Source organism: Coloeus monedula, assembly GCF_965178545.1.
Source record: "Coloeus monedula genome assembly, chromosome: 3".
NCBI lineage: Eukaryota > Metazoa > Chordata > Aves > Passeriformes > Corvidae > Coloeus > Coloeus monedula.
This window is the reverse complement of record NC_138783.1, coordinates 91,131,339-91,154,835: the sequence shown is the minus strand read 5'-3', so window position 1 is coordinate 91,154,835 and position 23,497 is coordinate 91,131,339. Positions and strand designations below refer to the sequence as shown.

The 23,497-nt window shown below is 40.4% G+C and overlaps 1 protein-coding gene across 1 annotated transcript in view; it reads right to left on the bottom strand.

The window, feature by feature from the left end:
- Positions 1-17,800: 17,800 nt before the first annotated feature.
- MRPS9 (mitochondrial ribosomal protein S9) overlaps positions 17,801-23,497 on the bottom strand; it is a 34,163-nt gene continuing 28,466 nt past the window's right edge. Inside the window, exons 8-11 of the mRNA XM_082278479.1 lie at positions 21,903-22,071; positions 20,388-20,496; positions 19,373-19,542; positions 17,801-18,005 (exon numbers count right to left, since the gene is read on the bottom strand). Of these exons, the coding sequence (XP_082134605.1) occupies positions 17,914-18,005; positions 19,373-19,542; positions 20,388-20,496; positions 21,903-22,071 (540 nt within the window). The 3' untranslated portion in view covers positions 17,801-17,913. The remainder of the gene's footprint in view (positions 18,006-19,372; positions 19,543-20,387; positions 20,497-21,902; positions 22,072-23,497) is intronic.

Below are 23,497 nucleotides of genomic sequence, written 5' to 3'. Positions count from 1 at the left end.
GTCACTGACATGCATGAAAAAGAAGGGTGTTGTCTTTTCACTGAGCTTAGCGGCTTGCTGCATTTCCTTTGGATACATTTGGGGTTTAGGTGTGTAAAACCCATTAATGACCCCTGACACCTTGTGCAGAACGGTGCCAATGAGCAAACATTTTCACATCTGTGAGGTAAAACAGACTCCACGCTGCTTCATGCCTCAGCACAGCATCGTCTGGCCCCACAGCACAGGCAGGGATGGGCACAAAAGAGAAGCTCCCCCACACCTCCCTTCCCACATCTGGGAACAGCTGCTGCCCTGGCACCCGCATTGCCGCATCCCTGAGCGATGACCTCCAGGGCTGTGCATCTGTTGAAGCACTTTACTGAAATGAGCCTCTTCATCTTACTCTGCTCTGAAGGAGAGGAGTTGTGTGTTCTAGTGTGAGTATACATTTCGGTCACCCTTCCCTGGTGCCTCTCCTGAAGTGGTCCTGAGGCTGTGAAGGAACATTTGTTCCCTGGTCATTTGAATAACTCCATGTCTTGGCCCAGGGTGTGGAATGGCTGGGACTCTCACTTTGCTTTGTGTTCAGGTGCTTTGCCCAACCCACTGCAAAACACTTGCTCTGAGGAGGTTTGCAGATCATGGGTTTCACTTTTGGATATCAAAAGGGATGAGATACCACCACAATAGGGATCTATTGATGCAAAAGGGCAGGAAAAAATGGTACCAAAAAGAAAAAAAGGATGATATTGAGCAAGGACTGAAATCAGGTCAGTCCCATAACTGCTCACTAGGTCTTAGAGAATGAATTAGAACACATTTACAAAAATACTTCCTCATACCTAATTTTGGTTCAAACTCAGTAAGAAGGCTGATCCTTTCATAGAATTGTGATGCTGAGATGCACAGAGAAACCTGGCTTAGCAAAGCTTGCTTACATGGAAAAGCAACATGATTTTACAGTGCTTTGATAACCGTCATGGAGATTTTGCTCTAAGGGAGGTAAAGATCTGGACTTGGAAAGTGAAGGTCTTTGGCACAAAAACACACTTTGGCAAGGTTTTTATTCCTGCAGAAAATAGTTCCTTCTAGTAGTTTAAGCAATACAGAATAAATTTTTTTTTATGTCAAATTTTCTGGACTCTTGAAACAAGAAAAATGTGATGCTGATTTTCATGCTAGTTATTGGGCTGAAAATATGCACAGGAAGCCATTGAGAACCATTTGAAGAAACATTTTCAGCTTAGACTATAAAGTAAACAGAGAGAAAATGGGTTTGTTTCTTGAGGAAGAAGGAATTTAGTAGTTGTCCCTTAACTCGAACACTGCAGAGACATGCTCTGGGACAGAAGAACCACTCCACTGCAAGAACACCTACCAGGCTACTCAAAGGCCCACAGAAGTCTCTTTAAAAGTTTTAAAGATACTTTTAAAAAGATACTTTAAACTCCAAGTTTTTTGGTATTTGTACTGAGAAGCCTGCAAATGTGTCAAATTAATTGATGACTGCTAATTTAGATCCCTCTACTAGCACACAGACATATTTGTTCTCAGTCTAGCTCCTGGATATTCTCCCTACCAATGCTTAAGGCAGATCTTATTATTGAATTGAAAGCTGAAAAGAAGCTTCATTTCTATCTTACCAGGAGGTACCTCAATTTATCCACATTTCATGTTCAGTTGCAAGCAAGTCTTAATTAAACAGCCATCTTAATTCAGATGGCTTTAGAAAAATGATTCAGAAAAAAAATGTTTAGATGATTTAGAACAAAGAAGCTGCCTAATTTAAGGAGTTGATGTAGAAGCTCTAATAAATGAACCAATAAAAAAAAAAAACTCTCACAACCTTGAAAGCAAGATTGTTTTTTCTTCTGTGTTAGCAATGCTGTATTAAGGGGGCTTTCCTTTCCAGAGAGGTGGAGCCATAGGAGGTTATCATTAATTAATAGCTTAAAAATATTTTGAATTGAAGATTCAGAAAAAAAAATCTCCATAATCTATTCAAAACACAGCTGCAGCATACAGACCTGTGAAGCAGCTATGCTAAAAACGCCAGTGTTACAAAGCCAAGGGTGATCCTTTGGGGCTCCACTCTGCTGTAGGGTGGCAAAGTCCCTACAGTGACCATGGTGAAAAACAGCTGATTAACTGCAAGAGCTGGGGTTTTCCTGAAAGTTTCAGAGGACAGCTTCACACACTGGTCCTGTGCTGGGAAGCAGCAAAGTAGGACAGAGTGGTTTGATGTGTGCTCCCCTTCTCAACAAACTAACACAAAAATGTGTGCTGAATCAATTTAAGAGGAATCTGCTCTTCACTGAAAAATTCATTCAAATAATGGAGAGCTTAACATAAGCAAAGCAACATGGAGAAGTATTTTTTGCATTTTCATGACCATATGTCATAAACAGTTCATATGATTAATATCAGTGTAGCAGGAACTTGTTTCTATGGTGCTTTACTAGTACACAACCACAACAATTTTTTATTTAAAATAATCCCTAAGCCTACTCCTCTACCTATGAGTGCACAGTAAGTCTCTTCTTGTAGCTCTGGTAACCTCTTCTAGATCCATTAACTTTGCCTACTCTTCTATCACTCCTCCCCAAGTCCTTTGCCTCTGATGCAAATAATTCCCAGTGGAAGATGCCCTATGCTCAAAGCTGGCTTTTCATCCCTGAATAAGGGCCCATGCAAATGAGATGCTCAGCTAAATAAATCCAACCAGTAAAATAATATCGTGGAAACAGACCCCCATAACCTGCCTTTGCTTTTACCCACCACTTGTCAGACATGATCACAACAATAGCAAATTAACTTTAGGGGAAAAAACACCCTGACAGGGCAAAGATACTTGGGCAATATTCAAATGAACCACTTAACCTTTTGGAACTAAAAGCTTCCTGCAATAATGACACATTAGTCATTAACTCAATATGTGCTTTGTTAAATATTAGACAAGAGCTCACATTCAATTTAGCTCTCACATATACTCAGCCACAAAGAGCCATCTGTGTCGACTACAATCTCCAGGATGGGAAGTGTGCTGTGAATGGCACTCCAGCCTAGTAAAACTCTGGTATGGGGAAAAAGTACACAACAGCCAGTATAGCAGGGGAAAAGGTGATCCAGACAGGAGAATAATCCTCTTTATGAGGTTATTCATCCTCCTCAGTGCTACTGATCCTGTGCAAGCACAAAGGAGAACTGAAAAAAAGGAGCTCCATGTACTCCATGTAGCTCCTGGGCAAGCAAGGAAAGCTCTGCCCAAAGCAGGGCATTGCCCGTGCTCTCCCCAGGGCTTCACCAACAGGCTGCATCATATCACTCCTTAAACTGGCAGTTGCCATTCCCCAGGTCACTGGATGGCACAAGCATCAGTGGTATGATGTGCCCCTGAAGCACTGACTTCCCCTGAAGCTGGGGAACAAAAGGGGAAGAGAATGACGACTTTAAAATATTTTCCCAGTTAAGGACACAAAGGCTGCATGAATGGGACCTACACATAAAGTGTTTTGAGTTCCTCCCCAAGTGAAGGGAAAAAGGAAAACTAGATTTACTGCGTGTCAAAAATTAATCTTTGTCCTCTTGTGTTCAATGCAGAAAATTGCTGTGTACCCCTGACCCACCGGCTTTCACTTCCTCAGCCCTTCCTGGCTCCCCAGTCACCTTGACTGACGTGCAGTTGCCAGTTCATAGATAGTGTCAGCTGGGCTCCATATGTTCTCCTATGCTTGATATGAGGTAAAAAAAACCATCCTGACAGAGCTCTGCTGTCACCTGATGTTAGCCCAAAGCGCATTAGTAGGTCCTCAAACGAAAGTTCTTCAAAATACCTAGGTCTGAATTTCATTTACTGCATGATAAAAAAATTTCAAGATGAGCTTCTGGGCTATAAAACACCCCATTTCTTTGTTTTAAACATGTGTATTAATATATATTTCATTATTTTTAGTAGTTGTAGTAGTACTACTACTACTACTACTACTACTACTAGTATAACTTGTGTTAAAATAAGAAATATTAGTTGTCTGTCATCACATGTGTTTCAACTGCCTGAAATTTTCCTTCTTGTTCCACAAGAACTCAGAAAATGCTTTAGACAGCTCCTGACCAAGACACAGTACAAGTGTCATCTTGTTTAGCTTTAATGATATTGCTCTGGGCAAGGTCAGATATTTCATATTGTTCTGTCAAGAAAAGAAAACATATAAGCAATAAGATCTGAAAGGTTTCAGGCCTCCTGGGAATCCTCCCTGTAAGCATCACTACAGCAGAGTCTCAACAGGAACAGCGACAAAAATATGTAGCAAGAGGAACAAGCTTCTACAGCATAAATTTATATTTTCAATTATTTCCAAGACTTTAGAGTCAGAGAAATGTTTTTACAATTTCTACTGATCCCTCTATAGAAGGCTTCTCATCAGGACTTGAAAATACGGAGGATTCTTCAACTTTACAAGTTCCTTTTTTGTGACATATATCCAAACCCATAACAAAGTAATTCTTATTCAAACAACTCAGTTAAGTTCCTGGAAGTGAACTAAGTTTTACTACTAAACCCCTCTACTGTGAGCCATGATTTCTGTATATTTAGGGTTTCTGTGTGAGTTACTTGCTCCCTTCTTTCCAAGGACAGAAACAAGCTCCACTGAATCTTGGAAAGTCTACAGAAACTTTGCAGTTACAAGCCATAGAAGTTTTCAGCTGGTGTCTTGTCCTTCTGCTGGAAGAGGTCAGACAGAAACATGCACGTTAAAAACAACTGAAAAACAGCAAGAGACCTGCTACAATTTGTCCTGTATTTGTTACTACAAAGGTTTTTCTCAACTACTTCTCTATAATATCTTGCCAGACAGTGAAAAACTGAGAATACACTGAATGCCAAAACATAAAGCTGAACAGTTCTTGTCACAGTACATTATGATATGATGATAGCGCTTTTTCTGAATTGTTCCATTAGAAAAGCTATTCTAAGGGGAAAAAATCCGTGGTTAGCAGTCAAAATATTAGGAAGAATTCTTAGTAAATGACGCCTTTAAAAGTCTACTAGAATAGATATGGAGATTGCACACATATGGAATGAAAAAAAAAACAAAACCCAACAGTACCTGGGTTTGACTGAAAGATTCAATCTACATTAGTACTGTGTAGGCAAACAGGAAAAGGTATATTTTTTAGAAATATTTATGGATTTGGACAATAATATACAGGGTTAAAGGTAACTAGAAAAATGAAACTGTAACTGAGGATACATGCTTACACTGAGGAGTATGAGCAGGCCCCAGCCTGATAATGAGAAGCTGTGGAAACATCAATCCAACTCCAGTCATAGCCATTGTGTGGTCTGGAAACAGGGCCTGAGACAAATGTTTTACTCGAGGTTACAAATGAGCACAGTGAATTTTAAAAACTCACATTGCCTCATGCAGTGGTTATTTGGGTTATGTTCACTCGTTTTACAGATGCACAAGTCTCTGTTCCCTATTACCATAGCACCTGGCGTTGAATTCAGAATCACAAATACTGAAGTTCAGTAGCAAAGAAAAATTGGATCCCAGCAGATTTCTCTACTACCTGCAGATAACCTCTCCTTTCTGGAGAAAGAAAAGCAAAGCTGTACTGTCAGAGCCAGCACAAGATGGTTCTTGCTTGGAGAGGTACTACAGGGTTGGATGCCAGGGAATCCACAAACCCCATTCCTCTGCATCATTAATCCCTTGGAAACTCTCATGGGGGCACTGCCAGCCTGGGCAGGAGCTTCAAGGGTATGAAACACTGAGGCTGGGAAATTGAACACAGCGCTATCACAGCAGAGCACTGTCCCACCGCTGTGGGATGTTGCTGGTCAGCCAGTGTGGCTGGTGCCCTATCATTGACCCTCCTCATTCAGGGTATTTCAAGTGAGGAGAATGAATCAGAATTCTGGTTATTACTTAGGGTCTGGGTATTTTCCCTATTTAATAAACCAACACCCTGTGTATGTGTGAATTGATTATGGTATAAATGGTACTATCTCAGATCTATAGTTAAGTCATTGTTATATTTGTAGCAAACTGCATTGAATTGCTTTGTAAATGTTCAGGTACTCAATGATTAAGTGCTGCTAACCCCTTTTGCATCCTTACCTTTGCATCCATATCCCCGGCACTCTTAGCCCTTTTGCATTCCTAGCTTTCATGTAAATTATTCCAAATTGTTTCTAACTTTATCATCCTATCGATGCTTTAAGTTATTTAGCAAGTAATAGAGCAAACCTTTCCATCAAACTCTGTATTTTCACAAATTCATATTAAACCTGCTTTTGCCAGTACCCTTGACAGTGTTTCTTTAAGCGGCCAAATCTCTCACTCATGACAAAAATTCACCACAGTAAACTCAAACAGGACCAGAGGAGGATTCCAAGCAAGGTTTTCCACAGCTTTGCAATGAGCTTGTTGCCCATTTCTGAGCTGCTCAGACGTGGTAACCAGTACCAGCTGCTCCAATGAGGACCTGTCTCCCTTCCCTGCACTGACACTTTCAGGAAACCTGGCCAGGGCTGTACCCAGGGAGCACTGCTGGCCAGTTCCAGGGCCCTGGGGCTTGGTGGGGGACTCCCACAAGGGTCCACTGGAGGAAAGCAAGCTTGTCTATGTACATAACTACATAGAGCTGCCCGGGACTTTTGGAACGGATTTTCATCTACTTTGGGACAATCCTGCTAGTCCTCAAGTCTCAAAAAGCTGGGTTTCAACTTCAGCAAAATATGCACTATGTATTTTATCAGTACATGTACAACACATGCATATGATTTTGTATTTGCTTTTTTATATAAATGTATACATATGAACCTATACATAACTATAGAATTGTCATTATTCATGTCTGATTCCTACAGAGAAGCAAAATAGGCATTGAGTCGATGCCTGATATAATTGTAAAAAGTTTTTCCAGATTTGGGGAGGGGGTAAAGGGGGAGAGGAGAGGAAAGGAAGAGAGAAACTGCATGTGAACATTTTTGTTTGGGGGGATTGAAGGCATTTAAGGGACCTTTACAAAAATCACATTTGAGAGACCTCTCGTTCATCTTGCAAATAGTACAAGAGCTTGCAGGAAATGATAATTATCTCCTACTACCACTTGCTAGTACACTATAAAATATTCTTTTAAAATATCTAATGCGTTGAGGTGTGTCAAGTAGCTTTTTCACCACATGATGTGTGATAAACAGGATATCTCTCGTAATCAGAAATCTAAAGCACGCGGGATGTAAAGTTTAAAAGAGCAGTGTTTTTCCTTAAATGAATGTAATCAATGTGCTTATTAGTTTGCTGCGGCAGAAGGAGGGAGTGGGTGGGTGTTTCAGAGTTGGCACATGTCTATTTGGCAACAGTGAATAGCCTGAGTGTTTATAGAGAGAGCTCTGTGGAATCCCTAGATTCTGCAGATTTTCTTACCAATTTTGTCTCAGATAATTAAGGATTTTAAATAATAAAAGAAAAAGTTAAAGAGGAAGTATGAGCTCCAGCTGGATCAAATAAAAAATAATAAAAAAGAAAGAAGGGTGTTTAAATTCTCAATATTGCCTTAAAACTAAAAATCAGCACTAAGGCACAATTTGGCTCTTAAAAGTAACTATGGAAAACTGGCACCTGCTTCCTCAACAGATCTCCTCCCTGGGTGTATCCAGAGATATATCTTCTTAAACTAGTGATTTAAAAAAGTTTCTACAGCTGTTGGACCTGCAAGGCACAACCCATAAATGGGACAGGATTGAGCCAGAGATTTCCTGGTCCATACCTGGTTCATCACTTCACTGACCCTGCAAGCAACAGCCCCAATGTGTCACACTCCTATCCTCTCCTGCAAGTAAGGATGTTACAGCAACCCTAAAATGAAAAACATATGTAAGTTTGCCCAAATGCAGCCCAGTTGCTCTCTGGTCATGCCTGGGAATAACTGTGTCAGACCTCCAGCTGGCCAAAGCTGATCTTTCCTGCCTGAGGAGCAGGACAGCCGAGGTTTAGGCACAGCCTTACCTGTGGGAGGAAACTTCTCGCTGCTACAAACTGGCCGCAGTGTCAGTGCCTCTTTCATGCACACGAGAGCCAGCTTGGGCACCAGTGCTGACATCAAGGAGGAGATGAAAACACAGAGAAAGGATATAATTCAGTTCTGAGGGATGATACACTGCCACCCCAAAGCAGTGGTCATTCATGGCATCTCCAGTATTGCTAACGGCAGCAGAAACAAAAGGTCTGACCTGCCCTCCTGCCCCACCTTTCCTCCTTTCTGTAGCTCAGTCTCTCATCCTAGAAACACAATTCTGTTTCATCTACAGTTCCAAAAAGCCATAGGCCAGTTTTGAGCACCAGCTAACAGCTGTGTAGCCATATTAGGTTCAATAAGTCCCAAAAGCCTGTTGAACTGAGCCCTCGGGGGTCTTGTGGCAGACTTGGAGCAGGGAAGGAGGTAGCGCTGCTCTTCTCTGAGAGCAGCACCTCTGGTGCCATCAGACACAAGGACTTAGGCCACAGCACGAGGGCTGCAGCAGAAGCTGCAGGCTGCCTGTGAGCAGCCATGAGGATGGACAGACAGAGCCAGGGGACTGACATTAGCATGCTCATATCTGGATTCTCTTCTGCAAGCTTGGACACCGTAATGAGCTAAACAGACCTCCTGTGCCATTGCCTCTGTTCGAGTATTACCAGATTCCTGCAGATCATGGCCAGGCAGTAAGCTATTTCTGTACAGTCACATAGCAGCTCTGGAAAGGAGCAGGAGCTGAACTATGTGCTCACCCAGCATCATGAGAGCTTCCTAACTGACAATTTATTCTGAATTGTTCCAGTCTTTATAGCTAAGTCATAACTACAGCACAGTTACCAAATTAGCTCAATGAATTATTTATTTAAATCAGAAAGAATTACGTATCTTCCCTAGTTCTAATACATGCAAGTGTGTAACACCTGGATGCAAATGTGTTTGTGTATACATGCATATAATACACTGATCAAACACTACTTTATTATTAGGTGTTAATATCTGGCTGGCCACAATCTCTTTCCTGCTTTTACTGCGACTAAAGAGATTGATACTCTTGGGCAATGTATTATTTTGCCAGTTATATCAAATTAAAAGCTAAGCAACACCAGCAGCTATTCAAAAGAGGGAAAAATCTGTATATTGTAAAGATGTTATATCTCATTTTGTCCAGCCCGTGACTAAATGAACTAGATGATATTCAATAAAACAAAATATATTTCTTAAACTGCATACCTACTAGGTGCACTTTGCCCCTTTTTTTTTTTATTTAATATTCAAAAGTTACACTGAGCCACTAAAGCATACAACATCAAGGCTATGTGTAATCTTAATTCACACATCACAGGTCTCTGACAGACCCTCATTAAGGAGGCTCCTTCTCTCGTGAAGGGGGCTCCTTCTCAAATACTGGCATCCTCCTCCTTCCCCCAAAAAAGAAAGATCCTGTGTTTTTATACCCTCTCCAGGAGCCACGTTCATGCACTGGTATCAGACCCAATGTCCAATGCCAGTTTAAAGTAATCTTTGCTTTAAAGCCATTGCACTGAAGCCTCCCTGCCTTAGAGGCATCCTCCCACCTGAGGAAACACTGTTAGGGATCCAGCAAGGGACCCCAAAATGCACAGCAAAGCTTGCAGCTCTCTCAAGGCATCCAGTACTCGATGCCACATCCAAATGGGTGGTCACAGCTTCAGAGGCTTTGCCAGCTTTCAGAGCCTCGCCAGACTTTTCTGATCAACAGCTGCAGAGCACAGAGGAGCCTCTTGGCTTGGGATGCAGAAGGAGAAAGGACAAACCTCCACCTCATTCAATCTCCAGTGAACTGGAAAATCTGAAGGAGTGCAGCCCATAAACCACACTGTGCCATAGGCATTGACAGGAGTTCACCAGAGGGATCTTAAATCCTTAAAAACATAAGAACCTGATGTAAAGGTTTCCACTGACTTCAGATCAGGTCCTGAGTGTAGCACACACTGCGATATTATCCTTAGGCAAGTCCACAACAACTGTCACCTGGAAGAGCCAGGCTGAGGAAAGAGGTGTTGCACATCCTGAGCTGTGGGGTACATCCAAAGCCCTGTCCTGTGTCCTTTCTCAGTACACATAGCATCTGGATTGAACATTTTAAACTGTATCCTTCAAAGCACTTTCCCAGCTATTCAGCTTTGGCAGTGACCATTTCCTCATGAGATGTTGATTACCCCTACCATTTCCATGACCATCTATTATAAATAATGGCCATGCACAGAACTGTGTAGGTGAAGCACATTAATTTTCATACTGCTCTGTGATGGGGGCATGCGAAGCTGCTTCTTTGGGAAGGTCCCTCCTCCCCTCCTATTTTGATTTTTCTGCTTCTATACTTGATGACTAGCAATAAAAATGGGTAAACAGAGATCCAAGAGAAATGAAACTACATCTGCGGAACATTCAGAGCCAAAATACACAAGGTGGATAATTTGCATGCTGTATGTAAAAAGTAGTTATGCAGCTTTCTTCCTACTCTTTACATCTCCATAAAACATAATAATAGATTTCTAATTATACATCCAAATAATAGGCAAGCTGCAAGATGCTGGGAGAAAATTAGAAAGGGGGAAAGAAACTAACCAAAGGTACAGATGTAACGAGGGTAGTGACATTTCTATAAAGACGCTTTAATGGTTGTTAAGTAGTCATTTTGAAACAGAAATTTTGTAAGTGTCCTAATCGGAGTTTTCATTTTCAAACAATTTGCTATGCAGTTAAGTGATGTCAGACTACAAGCTGCAATCTACTACAATGACCAAAGAAGAGCTGTTTTCATAGCCATCACAATATATAATTGATTCCTAAATTGGCTTTCTACAAAAGAAACCAATCAGATTTATGCCAAATTCAGGCAGTGGATGAAGTCTTGACTTTTGATGTTAAACATCTGATAAACTTTATGCTAACATAACATGCTATATTAAATGAGAAGTTCCTTAACATAAAAATAAGCTCACAGTGGATCATGAAACACAGCCAGTGTCCCCTTTTTACTGGCAAATAAAATCAGCTGCACTGCTGTAGGGAAAGGGTACATCCTCTGCCCACGCACAGTGTGAGAGTTCCAGCCAGCAGTTCCTCCTTCCCATCGTGAAACCCTTCCCAAACTTGTCCTGCCAACCTGACAGCAGCCCAGCTGCCAGGTGGGGGAGATCTGGAACCCCATCCTTCATGAATGAAGGATGATACCCCAAACTGTTGAAGCACTAGACACCATCACTGCATCAGTCAGTGCCACAGCTTCCACACTGAACACCAATTCACCACCTGAGGTGGCTCTTCTCCTAGGGCTTTGACCGACTTCAGCACCTGGCAGGGTGCTTTGGAAGTTCAGTTGCCCCTGACTCTCCATAGCTGCTCTGAGCTGTTCTGCCCCCTGCCCAGTTTTTTTTTCATACTTTGCAGTATCTTCATGGGGCAGCTGTTTTGCTCATTCCTGGTCTGAGGTACGAGTCTTCCAGAGGGTAATGTGTATGCTTTGTGCACTCAGCCCATCAATATCAGCTCCATCAGCACACCTGATGCAACCAGCTATCCCTGATGAAATAAGGCAGAGATCACCCAGAAATCTGGCTGTAAGAGAAACAAATAAGCAAATGTTTTTCTAATGAAATTTTCTAAATATCGTTTTCCTTTCTCATTTTGCCTTAGTCAAATAAAATCATTAAGGGATCTTCGCAACTTGAATCACAAATGAGTCTTTCAGCCTTGGAAGCACGACTTAGAGAAAAAAATAATCTGCCTGTTTGCTTAACTCTGAAATTAAACAGAGTTCAGAGGTAATACAGAGGGAGGAATTAGAATAGATCTCAAAGTGACTTTCTCATGGGGAAGGAAACTCTTTGAGGGAAGCTGACTGTTAAACCTGTGTGTCTTGTCAGCTCTCCTAGCAGAAGCAATAGCTACCAGAGATACCTCAGATGAAAGATGCAGGAGGGACACCTGTGGCCTTGGCTCAAAAACATCCAAGAGATGTCAGCATGCATGTCAAGGTCTCACTAAAGAACACACTTTTTAATTCCTAAGAATTTAACAGCAGCTGAGCAAGGAGAAAAGCAAATTCCTCGCTGCCTTGCAGGTGATGTAATCTGTGGGTGAACTTTATTACTAAAGAACAGATCCTAGATGTCTATTATATGAGCAGGGGCAGCCCTTGCTTCAGCATTGCTGGGGTCCCTCCCCACCAGAACACTACACCTTCAGTGAGATCTTTCTGAGCCTCTCACAGCAACCCCAGACAGCAAACACACCAACAGTGTGCCTGGAACTGCAACACACACTGCAGCAGCTGCCTGGGGCTCTCCTCAGCTGTTCCCAAAGGTTGTTACTGGGGGTGTCCAGCTCGGGTTGAGCACGACAGGTGACATGTAGCAGAAAGGTGTAAGATCCTGACAGCCCAGCTGCCCTATGATTTTATTTGTGAGCTGAGTGAGGAGGATATTGTGCAACCATGAGCTTGTGTTCTCCTTTTGCAACGAAGTTGAAGAAGCAGATGTTTTGTCTCACACAGCACTGTCACTATTCATGTCACAGCCTTCTCAGGCATTGCTGTTCCTGCCTAAGAGCCCTCAGTGATGATTTTGCTGGCTCACCTCACACTTGCAGAGATGGGCATGCTGTGCTCAGACCAAGTATGAAAAGCATTTTATAAGACAGAGACATGAGGTCCTTTACAAACCAATGACATCTTCTTTGTCTGTTATGCAGCCTATAACAATATTCTTATCATTTTATCGTTGACAGTGGATAATCTACACTCATTGTTGCTTGGTGAAATATTTTCCTCTAAAACCTCAGTTAATGTTATATGAATACAAGTTTAAACAAATAAAAATATCCTGCTGATATCTCCACCACCACAAAAACATTACAGCTGCCACTGCCCATATGTGATCCAGCACTCAAGGAATTAGGTATACATGGCCAAAGATGTAGTGGTACCACCAATCCAAATCCTGCAGGGCTGCTCTGGGATTTGATATAAGGACTGTACCAAGACATGTTGTGATTTTAAAAAATAATTTCTGCCCTGGTACTGTTAGTGCAATCAATTTTTTCTTAGCATTATGTCAGCAGCAACAGTTACTAAGGCAAAGTGTAACCAGACCAGGAGGAAAGTGCCAGGACCAGTTCTGAAACCAAGGAGAGTTTGCTTTTGTTGACCTCAGAGGCAAATCAGCATTTTCAAAAAGATTTAACCATCTTGTATCTCCTGCTAATTATCTCTCAGTCTCAGATTGCTTCTGTGATGTACTAGTCTGCTCAGGACATGTGACAAGCACACACTACTCTGCTTACATTTTTTATTATGCCACTATCATCAGCATCTGAATATGACATTTATTAAAATGATGAAGAAATAGTCAGGATACACCTTGAATATCTTAAAGATTTAATGTGCTGAAAAACATGGTGCTGTGAGTGGAGCACTCAAGGTTTTCTTCCTTCAAACTGAGCAAGTCCCCAGCAGAGCAGCAGAGTATCCATGTGGCTGGTAACTAGGAGAGAAATGGCAGGTGGACTAGAAGTCGATCAGGAAGACTTCAACATTCAGGTATTTAACACTGAAAACTAACAGTGAAGGTGATTTCTGACCCAGTGGCTGGGGGCAGATGCTAAGCACCATGAGTCTAAACCCATTACTGCCCATTTGTTTGCTTGTTTTATTCTGCTCCCACACTGTTTACGTGGGCAGGAACACAGGCAGTGATTTATGTTTACATGTTTGTCTGGACACTCAGTAAGATACCCAAACCTATATCCACCGTGTGCTAGCACAGCATAAGAAACACATTTGCTTTCAATTCCATCCCATGAAATTTTATCCATATAAACTCTCACTGAATACTGGGAAAACTAATTTCAATATTTACAGAGATTTTATGAAACTGTACAGGTAAAATCCAGTTTCAAAAACAAATCTCCCTCACCTTAGCCAACACTGATTTCTGGCATTTTTTAAAAATAATTGTATTTATTATGTTATGTCTAGGTTTGGTATGAGATTTCTAAGGATAGGTTTAGGTTGGACAGAAGGCAGAAATTCTTTACAATGGAGAGACACTAGAACAGGTTGCTCCAAAAAGCTATGGCTCCCTATCTCTGGAAGTGTTCAGGGCTAGGTTGGGTGGGGCTTTGAGCAATTATGTGCAGTGGAAGGTGTCCCTGCCCATGGCAGGGAGAGTGGAGCTAGATGATCTTCGAAAGTCCCTTCTAAACCATTCCGTGATTTTTTAATGACTGGCACAATGTTACAATACCATTGCCAAGATGCAAAGAGCAGCTGGCATTTCTTAGCATAATGTACTATTAATTTGAAGGTATTACTTATACACTGAAATTAGATTGCCGAGATCTAGTATTAACTGACATTTATTATTTCTCACTAAAACCTTTTCCCTTGTCACGAGTGAAAAAGAAGTCCTGGAAACACAATTCGATTAACACCCTTTTGAAACCCAACGCACCTATTCTCGTATTAACCTGTTGTTACCGAAGCACTGCTCATGAGGAAGATTCCTCATTTCTTTCCCAAGGATCCGCATCCCGCTCCCGGCGCCGCTCTCCGCATTCGGATGCGAGCTGCGCCACCTCGTGGCCCCGCGGCAGCACTGAGCGCCCCGGGACCGCCCCGCGCTTCCCGGCTGACCGGAGCAGCGGGACGAGCATCACATCCCGGCGGCATGCACACGTTCCATTTGCCCCCCAGGCAATTGCGGGATCTTACAGCAAAAACAGCAATTTGGTGGATGGGGGGGGGGGGGGGGGGGGGAGAAAGAGCGTGGATGAATCACAACATACATTGCCCAGAAAGCACAGAGGGCTTATTTCTTTACGCCCACACTCAGAAAATATTTTAATGTTTAGCGTGTAAGCACCTGTCACAGGACACTAAATCATGAAATCTTGTTGGCAAGCTAAGTTGGTCCACACTGCGAGTGTTCAAAAGTGAGACCTAAGAAGCCCGGCTTGCACACAGAAGGCAGGTGTTCAGGGCTGCTTCTCTCAATAACCTTGGAAATGCAATGGAGTAGGAGGAATGGGAAGTTAATGGAGATTATTCAAACTGATGAACTGATTCTACTACTGTGCTGCTGTCACAAATGATGATTAACAACCCTGATAATTTCCTTATTTTGTTCTCCCACATGATAGTTGTTCTGATGTTTGCAAAAATGAGTAAAAAAACCTGTAGTTTCACCTTTTCATCAGCTTTAACACTACAGACATAATCTTCGTACATTATTTAAATTCCTAACCCCTAAATGTTGACACATGTTGCAGATGATTGAGAGGAACTTCATACAAATGAAAAATGAAAAAACCTCAAACTGTACAATTCTGGTTGGTTTTTATTCTCTTTTAAAAATGTTTTTGTCTTTTGGCTCACCTTCAGATTTAGTTGGAAGCCTGATCCAGTAGCTATGAAGCAAGTGACCTGGCTGCACAGCACTAACCAGTATTTCTAGTGACTTTCCTAAAAAGCTGTGGTTCTGAAAATTTACCTCAATTTTTTTTACTCAGTTCAAGCATCAAAGGCCATAGCCATACTTTTTTGGAAGGTAAAACAATAATTCCTTTAAAACATGATAGAAGACTTTGCATGTTGTAACTGCTGATATTCTTTCTGTTGCACTTTTAGATTCTTGCCCAGTAATAAGGCAATCAGTATGGCCAGTAATGTGACCAAGCTGATCATTCTCATTTGAGAAGATACTAAGATAAAAATTCTATTTTATCTTCTCCAGAATCTCCTTCAGCTAGCACTTTCAAGACCATGTGCTCATGTTCATTTCATTAAGTGAGCATGTCAAAAGAATCCTTAGGTACCTGTCCCAGTATGGATTAATGTTTTTATTACAAATCACAACTTCTACTGATACATATTTTGCTACACACAAGCAATTCAGATTTAAAGTAACAGAAATGCTAGTTAAGCCTTTCTGTATTTGCCTTAGTGTAAAATATCTCATGTAAAATCCCCATTTGTTTTTCAAAGGCACAGGTGAATTGCCTCAGCTGTTGAATTCAATTTAACCAGCCACAGAATGTTCTGTGTTGGAAAAGTCCTCTAAATTCAGAGTCTGACCATTCACCCAGCAGTGCCAAGTCCACCACTAAACCATGTCCCCCAGTGCCACATCTACACGTCTTATAAATACCTTCAGAGATGGAGACTCCACCACTTCCCTTGACGGCCTCATCCAGTGCTCAACAACCCTTTAGGTGAAGAAATGTTTCCTAATATCCAATCTAAACCTCCTCTGGCACAATTTTAGGCTGTTTTCTCTCATTCTATCACTTGCTACTTTTTGTTGGCTAAAAGAGGCCAACAACACCCACCTTACTACAACATCCTTTCAGGTAATTCTAGAGTCACGTATTCTGATTGAGATGAACTACCTTGGCAATGAGAAATCCTGCCCGAGTTTACAGAGTATTCTCATGGAACAAGAGTTAAAAAGAAGCACAGGCTTTGGAGAGAGGAATCACAAACACATCACTCAAGGATGCATACCCAGTGTCTGACCTCTGTTTTACTCAGCTGATGAGGTCTATTAACTTGCTGCCCCCCTCACCCCCGAATGCTGCTTGGGAAAATAATGACCTGTACACATCACTTATAGCTGCTTATCACCTGCAATGACCTGCTGGCACCCTTTGTGACCTCTGAGGTGTAGTTTTTGGCATGGTCTACAGCAAATAAGAAGCAGAGCAGGTACTCTAGCGCTTAAAAAATCGTCTGGCGAGAAAGAATTTGAAGTACTGAAGTGTTCTAAATTAAAAGAAAGCTGGAAAGTGCCCTGTTGTTAAAACGGAGTTGTATTTTTCTGCTTTTCCTGGTGAGATGAACTTTATCTTCTTTTTTGCTGTGGCCCACTTCCTACAGGACAGATGAAGGATATGCTCTTCCTTGAAAGTATTTGACCTCTGTCCCAGGAAGGAAGTTGGCAATAAAGCAAAACCTTAAGCTTTTGGGTGAGTGCTGTAACCACTAATCTATTTTGGAAGGCTACAGTTATAGACAGGAGGTGGGCAGCACTGTCATCACCTCCTGCTTCTGATTTTAAAACAGAAAAGTTATGACTGTATTTGGCAAAGAGTCCAATGCTATCTTTGTGCATTAGCCATATTCAGAACACGCCTCCTTGAACAGGCCCCTTGAGATTTAAGGGGTGGAGAAAAGTGTTCTAAAAGACAATTTCAGCTTAATCCCTCCAGCTCTTTCTGCATTTGGGGGAAGAACAGAAAAACTGACTCCTCCAGAGGATGATTCAGAGAACCTAAATTTAGGTACTTGCTCTGAATCACTCCCTACTTAACCTGGGGAAGCATCCTGGAGACAACTGAATCCACAGGCAAAGGTTATCCTCTGTGACAGTTTCTCTCTCAATATCCCCTCAATTGTCAGTACTATTCTCACTGGCTTCTCAACTCCACCACAGTTTAGGTAGGAAGTTGTTGCTTATCCTCAGATACCTGTGAGGCAGAGAGGGAGGCACACTGAAGATGTCCAAATACCTGGTTAGGAGCTGCCTAATTTCAGAATTTAAATTGCCAAATCATTAAACAAATAGACTGATTTTCAGAAGTTATAATCTACCAAGACTTTCATAAATCATTAGTGATTTCACTAGAGCTAAGATGCAAAGCTGGAACTGGGGCAACTATTTTAGATTTAGCATTCTATCAAATTGTACCATGATTTTCCACAATTTTTTAGAGTTGTTTGTTGTTTTTTAAACAGAAGACATAATAAGTATAAAGGGAAAAAAAGTCTTTATTACTAAATATATTCATACAACAATTTTAAATCATAAATCAGTATGTTTTGAAATTCTGGTAGCACTTTCTTGTTCTTTTAATGCTCAAGACTTATCGCTTTTTCCAGGTGAATTTCCGTCTGGGTCCCTCTTGACCAGGCTTTTTTCGTTCCTTCACGCGTGGGTCAACTGTTAGTAATCCAGCTACAAAACACAGAAAAGCACCCATTTATTTACTGCTACTAGTTAATATTACAGGTATACTATCTCTGAGCCAGTAACTTTGACTTTCACTAACAATATGATTTGTAACATCTAGAGGGCTAAAGGTTCAGAACCACAAAACACTGAAAGGAGTGTCATCAAATCTTCTAACATTTTAACTTCTCTTTAGTACCTGAACTGCATTCGTACTTTCCTTTACAAACCACTAAAAAAACCCACACATTGTTTTTTATCTATCCATATTGCTTAAGCCCTTAGAGCAGTGGTATCCAAACTTTTTTGATCATGCAGTCCTAACAGTATTTTTGAGCATGTACTCCCAAATGTATGTATTTATTTGTTTATAAATTATATACAGCACATTCTTACTGAATCCTAATGGATCAGTTGCATATTTCCCACTCTGGAAACCACTGCTTTGTGGTATATTTATATATAAATATACTTAAAAGTATATTTAGCAACGTCCCAAACATGTTCAGAATTATGCTGATCTCAGGACAGGTACCAAACTCACTACAATGTCTATTTACAAAGGTTTTCCTAGCAAGTCATACTTGCCAGTGCTGAAAAGGTACAGTCAAAGAAAATTATTGCAAAGCACGAAGACAGCTTTGGTTTCATGGCTGGCAGTAAAGTGAAAAAAAATCACAGCTGTTCTGCCTTTAAAACAGGCAGGTATGCTTGCTGCTAGTCCAGAAAGAGCACAGTTGGTTAAAAGCTCACCATTCATAACTCTGCATTTGCTGAAACAGTATGGGCATCTCATCACTGAGAAGCATCAAATCCTGCAGTTATCTAAATAAATTCTCTCTTATTCTAAGTAACTTGTAAACACTAAATAATGCAAGAGAGGAAAGCAGCTCCCTCAGTTTGGGTAGTTGCATGGAGTGCACTTATGCTCATTACTCTCTCTTCAAAGCCAACCCTCCAGCATCTGTGTTCGAGAATAAAACTTTTTAGAACGTGAACAAGACGCGACCAGCCAAGTAAAACAAACCACAATCTCAGTACCTTACAGCTCACTAATGTCTGATCCAGATTTATTTAATAGTGAATACACATTCATGTTTTGTGATTCTATGTTGAGGCAATATAAGCTGGTTAATAGACCTAAAAGAGGTCATGAACAGATGGAAAAATGCTTGAGAAGTCATCCAAAATGTACACAAAGGATGCTAGGAAACAAGTAAAAACAATCTATAAATAAATGCAGATCCCTTTCATACAATATACAAGGTTTCACTGGGATTATTTACTCAAATCTGATCCTTAATGATCCTTGTATTAATTCTGTTAATTACCAGAAACACATTAAGAAACATTGAAATAATTTCAATTCCTACCTTGCCTCATGAATTCCACCTCCTTTTCTGTCACAAAACTCCTTAAGGCTTTTGCAGAGGCTAAACGTATTGCTCCAGCCTGTGCAGATCTTCCTCCACCAGAGACTGTGCAAACCATGTCATGTTTTCCAATTCTGCCAAGAAACTGGAAAGGGAACAACAACTGCTCCCTAAGGGGGGGGAAAAAAAATTAAAAAGATTCCTGTGCATAAAGTTCCATGCAATGCACATTTCTTATCATTGTATATACAAAAACATAGTTAACTTTTGGGCAGAGATCCAGAAAGGCGTTCATATCTCATTCAAATCAATAGGAAATTAGCAGCTAGGAGCATATTCCAACTGCCAGGGGTAAATACTTTAAGTTCAGTTTTACAACTACTTTTATTCCACTACTTCTCTACTACAGATGCCAAGATCCATCAGCTCTGGATACTGAAACTGAGCAACCTCTCCCTCTATTCTTGAGCTTAAAAATCACAATATAAAATAAAAATAAAAAACACATTAGGAAAACAAACTTTATGTTAGCCTTATGAGAAGTCTTCTCTATACCAGACTGTGCATATCCTCCAAAATCTGAAGCTTTACATGAAGTGCCTCACCTTGTTTGCTTCCACTACGTTACTGAATGCCAGCGAGTAAATACACATGCATACAATTTGCAAATCTCTTGGGAAACACTTAAATATAATATTTATTATTTATTTTTAAAATAAATTTCAAGTCCTTTCTAAGCGGACTAAAATCTGAACTATTCAAACAGTCTGTGCTCTTGGTTTTTGCATCCCTTCAGAAAAGGTGAGGCAAGGAGTACAGAGCAAGGCTTGCCTATCAGTGAACTCCTGAAAATTAGGAGGAAATGCAAGACATTTTTATAAAACAGATAATTATACAGAGACAAGAACACAGAATCAACAGTGTGGAACGCAGCACCAACATATAATTGTATGGCATTACTTTTGCTGGAATAATTTAAGTACAGTAAAAATACAGCGTTTCATAGTGCTCTCACCTGTCCTGCAGCACTGGGAAGTAATGTAAAATGTCTGTTCCATTCACTGTAATTTTTCCAGTCCCATTGTCATAAACTACTGCAGTAGCTCTTGCAGTTTTTCTTTTACCTTAAAGGAATTAAACTAAATTTTTATGAGGTTTCAATACTATATAGAATTTCCAAGTGCCCAAGTAGTTAAACAAATCTCAACACATTCATACAGCGCCAGCTCTTTGGTTTTACAGGCAGAGGTAACCAAAAAAAAAAAAAAAAAAAGCAAACAAAGAACAACTATCTTTCAATATATTTTCATCGATGTCTATTAAGTGGGGGAGAAGTGTGGGTTGGGAGACCAATCTCCTTCAGCACAAAGGAAGCAATCATTCTGATAAAGGAATTATGAAACAAATAAGACATTCTTCTTCATTTTGGGGGTGATGGGGCACAAACAAGACTGGTTTTGAACTTATTAAACTTGGTGGCTTTTCTTAAATCACATGGGTTGCATGCTCATCAAACTTCATTAACTACTGTTCTGAAGATACTACTGAAAACCACTGCAAATTAAATCACGGTTTGGTGCTCTCACATCTTTGTTGTCATGCAATCTTGAAGACCACCCAGGTAAGGCAGAGCTCTCTAGCCATTTTGCCCCTCAAATTCTCTGTGACCTTTGTTCTTATTGCCATCAGCTGCCTGCTGCATAATACCCATCATCTCTAAGATTCCTCTTAAATGTACAGCATAAAGTGAGTGTGCACACATGCTTTGTCCAGAAAGTCATCAGTCTTTCCTATATATGTTGTTGCCAAATTATTTTTTCTGTGCAATCACTCATATCCTGTATCATATTGTTTTTCAACTGTGTCCCTCCAATGAAAATGTAACAGCCTGTGTTTAGAAGATACAGAGACCTTCATGGCTTTTCTCTAACATTCCCTCCATCTCAGTATGAATGGTCAATATCCCATTATAGACCTCTGTCCCATAATATTTAGGAATTTCCTCTTCACATTTTCCTAGGCTGTTTGTAAATATCCAAATGCCTGGCTATTTATTCTTTGCATCTTCCAAGTTCCCCTTTGCTGGACTGCCTACAAAAGTCATGATAAAGGTTACCCAGTAGCCTAAGCATGCCATTGTTATACTAAGCAACAACACTGTTATATCCATGGAATTCTTCATACATGTTTGTGCTCCTGCAGTCCTCCACTCTTTATGTTCAGCAATCAGCTCTGGCCAAAAATGAAAGTCCTTTTGTATCCTACAACCTGTAACACAACGGGGTCCTCTCTACAGAGGTACCACTGTATAGAAATACATATAAAAACAGCTGATAAGAGTCTGGGCCAAAAACTTGTACTTTCTGACCAGACCATGTCTTAACTTGGTGCTCCATAACATCACTAACAGCTACACATGCAGCATACAAAATGAAGCAGTGACACTTTAGCAGTGTTGTACATACTATAAAGAAAGCAGTGCAAAGAGAAAAAAAGTCTGCATCATTACCAATCAACTTGAAATTATTACCTTCCCCAGTGCTGAAGGCCACTCCCCGCTCATCATATTGCAAGGGCTCAATCACCACCTTCTGCAACTGCACAGGAACTTCTTTGGAAAACTTCTGTATATAATTCTCCTCGATGTCAGCACAAGGCAATGCTACCAATTTTTGTAAGAGTTGAATAAATCTCGAATACTGTAAGACAACAAGACTTCATTAAAGGATACAAGTGTAATTGCATTTGCGAAAACTTTCTATTTTTATTTAATGGATCTTTCCTACTTCACTTTTATTGATGATTTCTGACAAGATTACACTTTTGCACCTACATGCTGATTTAAGAACAGCATGAAGTTGCACCATTTTCTGTGTGACTAAAGACACCTAGTTCTTTCTTCGCAAAACAGTGAAACTTTACTTCAAAGCATAACCAACCCCTTTTTAATAAAGGATTATTGTATTAGAATGAAGTTCATCTCACTTTTAAAAAGAAAACACTGGGGGGGGAGATGTCTTAATTATTTTATTATTATCAAAATAGGAAAAGGAAAAGATTTGCACCTGATTTTTAGTAAGTCAGCATATTCACTGATTTGGAAATAATTTTATTTCACTGAACTGAATCTCATAAATGATTATATTTCGTAACATATACAGAAAATGCTTATCTATCTTTGGCTGTTCAAGCTGAGTTACTTTAATGTTTATGATTTCCTTTAAAACTGAACAATCAAGGCATTTAAAAATTCAAGAGATACTTGACTTAAAGGGCAACCTCTTGAAATAAATTATCCTTCGCTACTGTGTGGTTCTCCTTCCCCCTTATATCTCCCTCCAAAGTTCTTCAACATGTGATTAAAGAGTACCCACCACTGTGTTAACCCATTTGTGCCAAAAGCTGGGATGTCCTGTTACCAAGTGTTAACTGCCAGGAGCCCCAGACAGTTGTCACCAGATATAAAGGTATCATACCATCAAAAATGGATTTTTCATATAGATATCATAACCTGATTTTTGAAGGTTTTTTTACTTACAAGCAGTTATTGAAAGTATTTGTTCTTCTCTCTGTTACCAGAGTCTTCTCTAGCACAAAATTACTACTTGTCTTGTAACTTAATCATAGTCCCTGAACTCCGACATCACTTGAAAACTACTTCTACCTAACAATATGACACAGACATGTGGTAAAGCCTTTGAAGATCAGAAATATGAAAATACAAAAATGTAGAAATTATAGGGATGATAGAAGTAGAAGGCTTCCAAAGTTTTCACTTGGAGAGTGGCAAAGGGAAAAAAACCCAATAGCTCTGATTTTGTTTAATAATGTAAACACCACTGAAAATTTTGTTGCAGTGGCAAAAGATAAGAGTCTGAGAAGGTAAGACTGGCAGCTTATACCGAGACATTTCAAATATATTTAAACAATGTTCTTTACTATAGGCTGAGGCTTTGTGGTCTTACATGGGAGAGGCCAGTATGTAGAAGAGTTTGGTGTTGGTTTTTGGTTGGTTGGGGTTTTTTTAAGTTTATTGTAATGTACTTTTACAGATGTAGAATGTACTAAAACCAAACAGTGAAGAACACCAAACTGGTTGTACAAGTAGACCTGGCACTCGGCGAG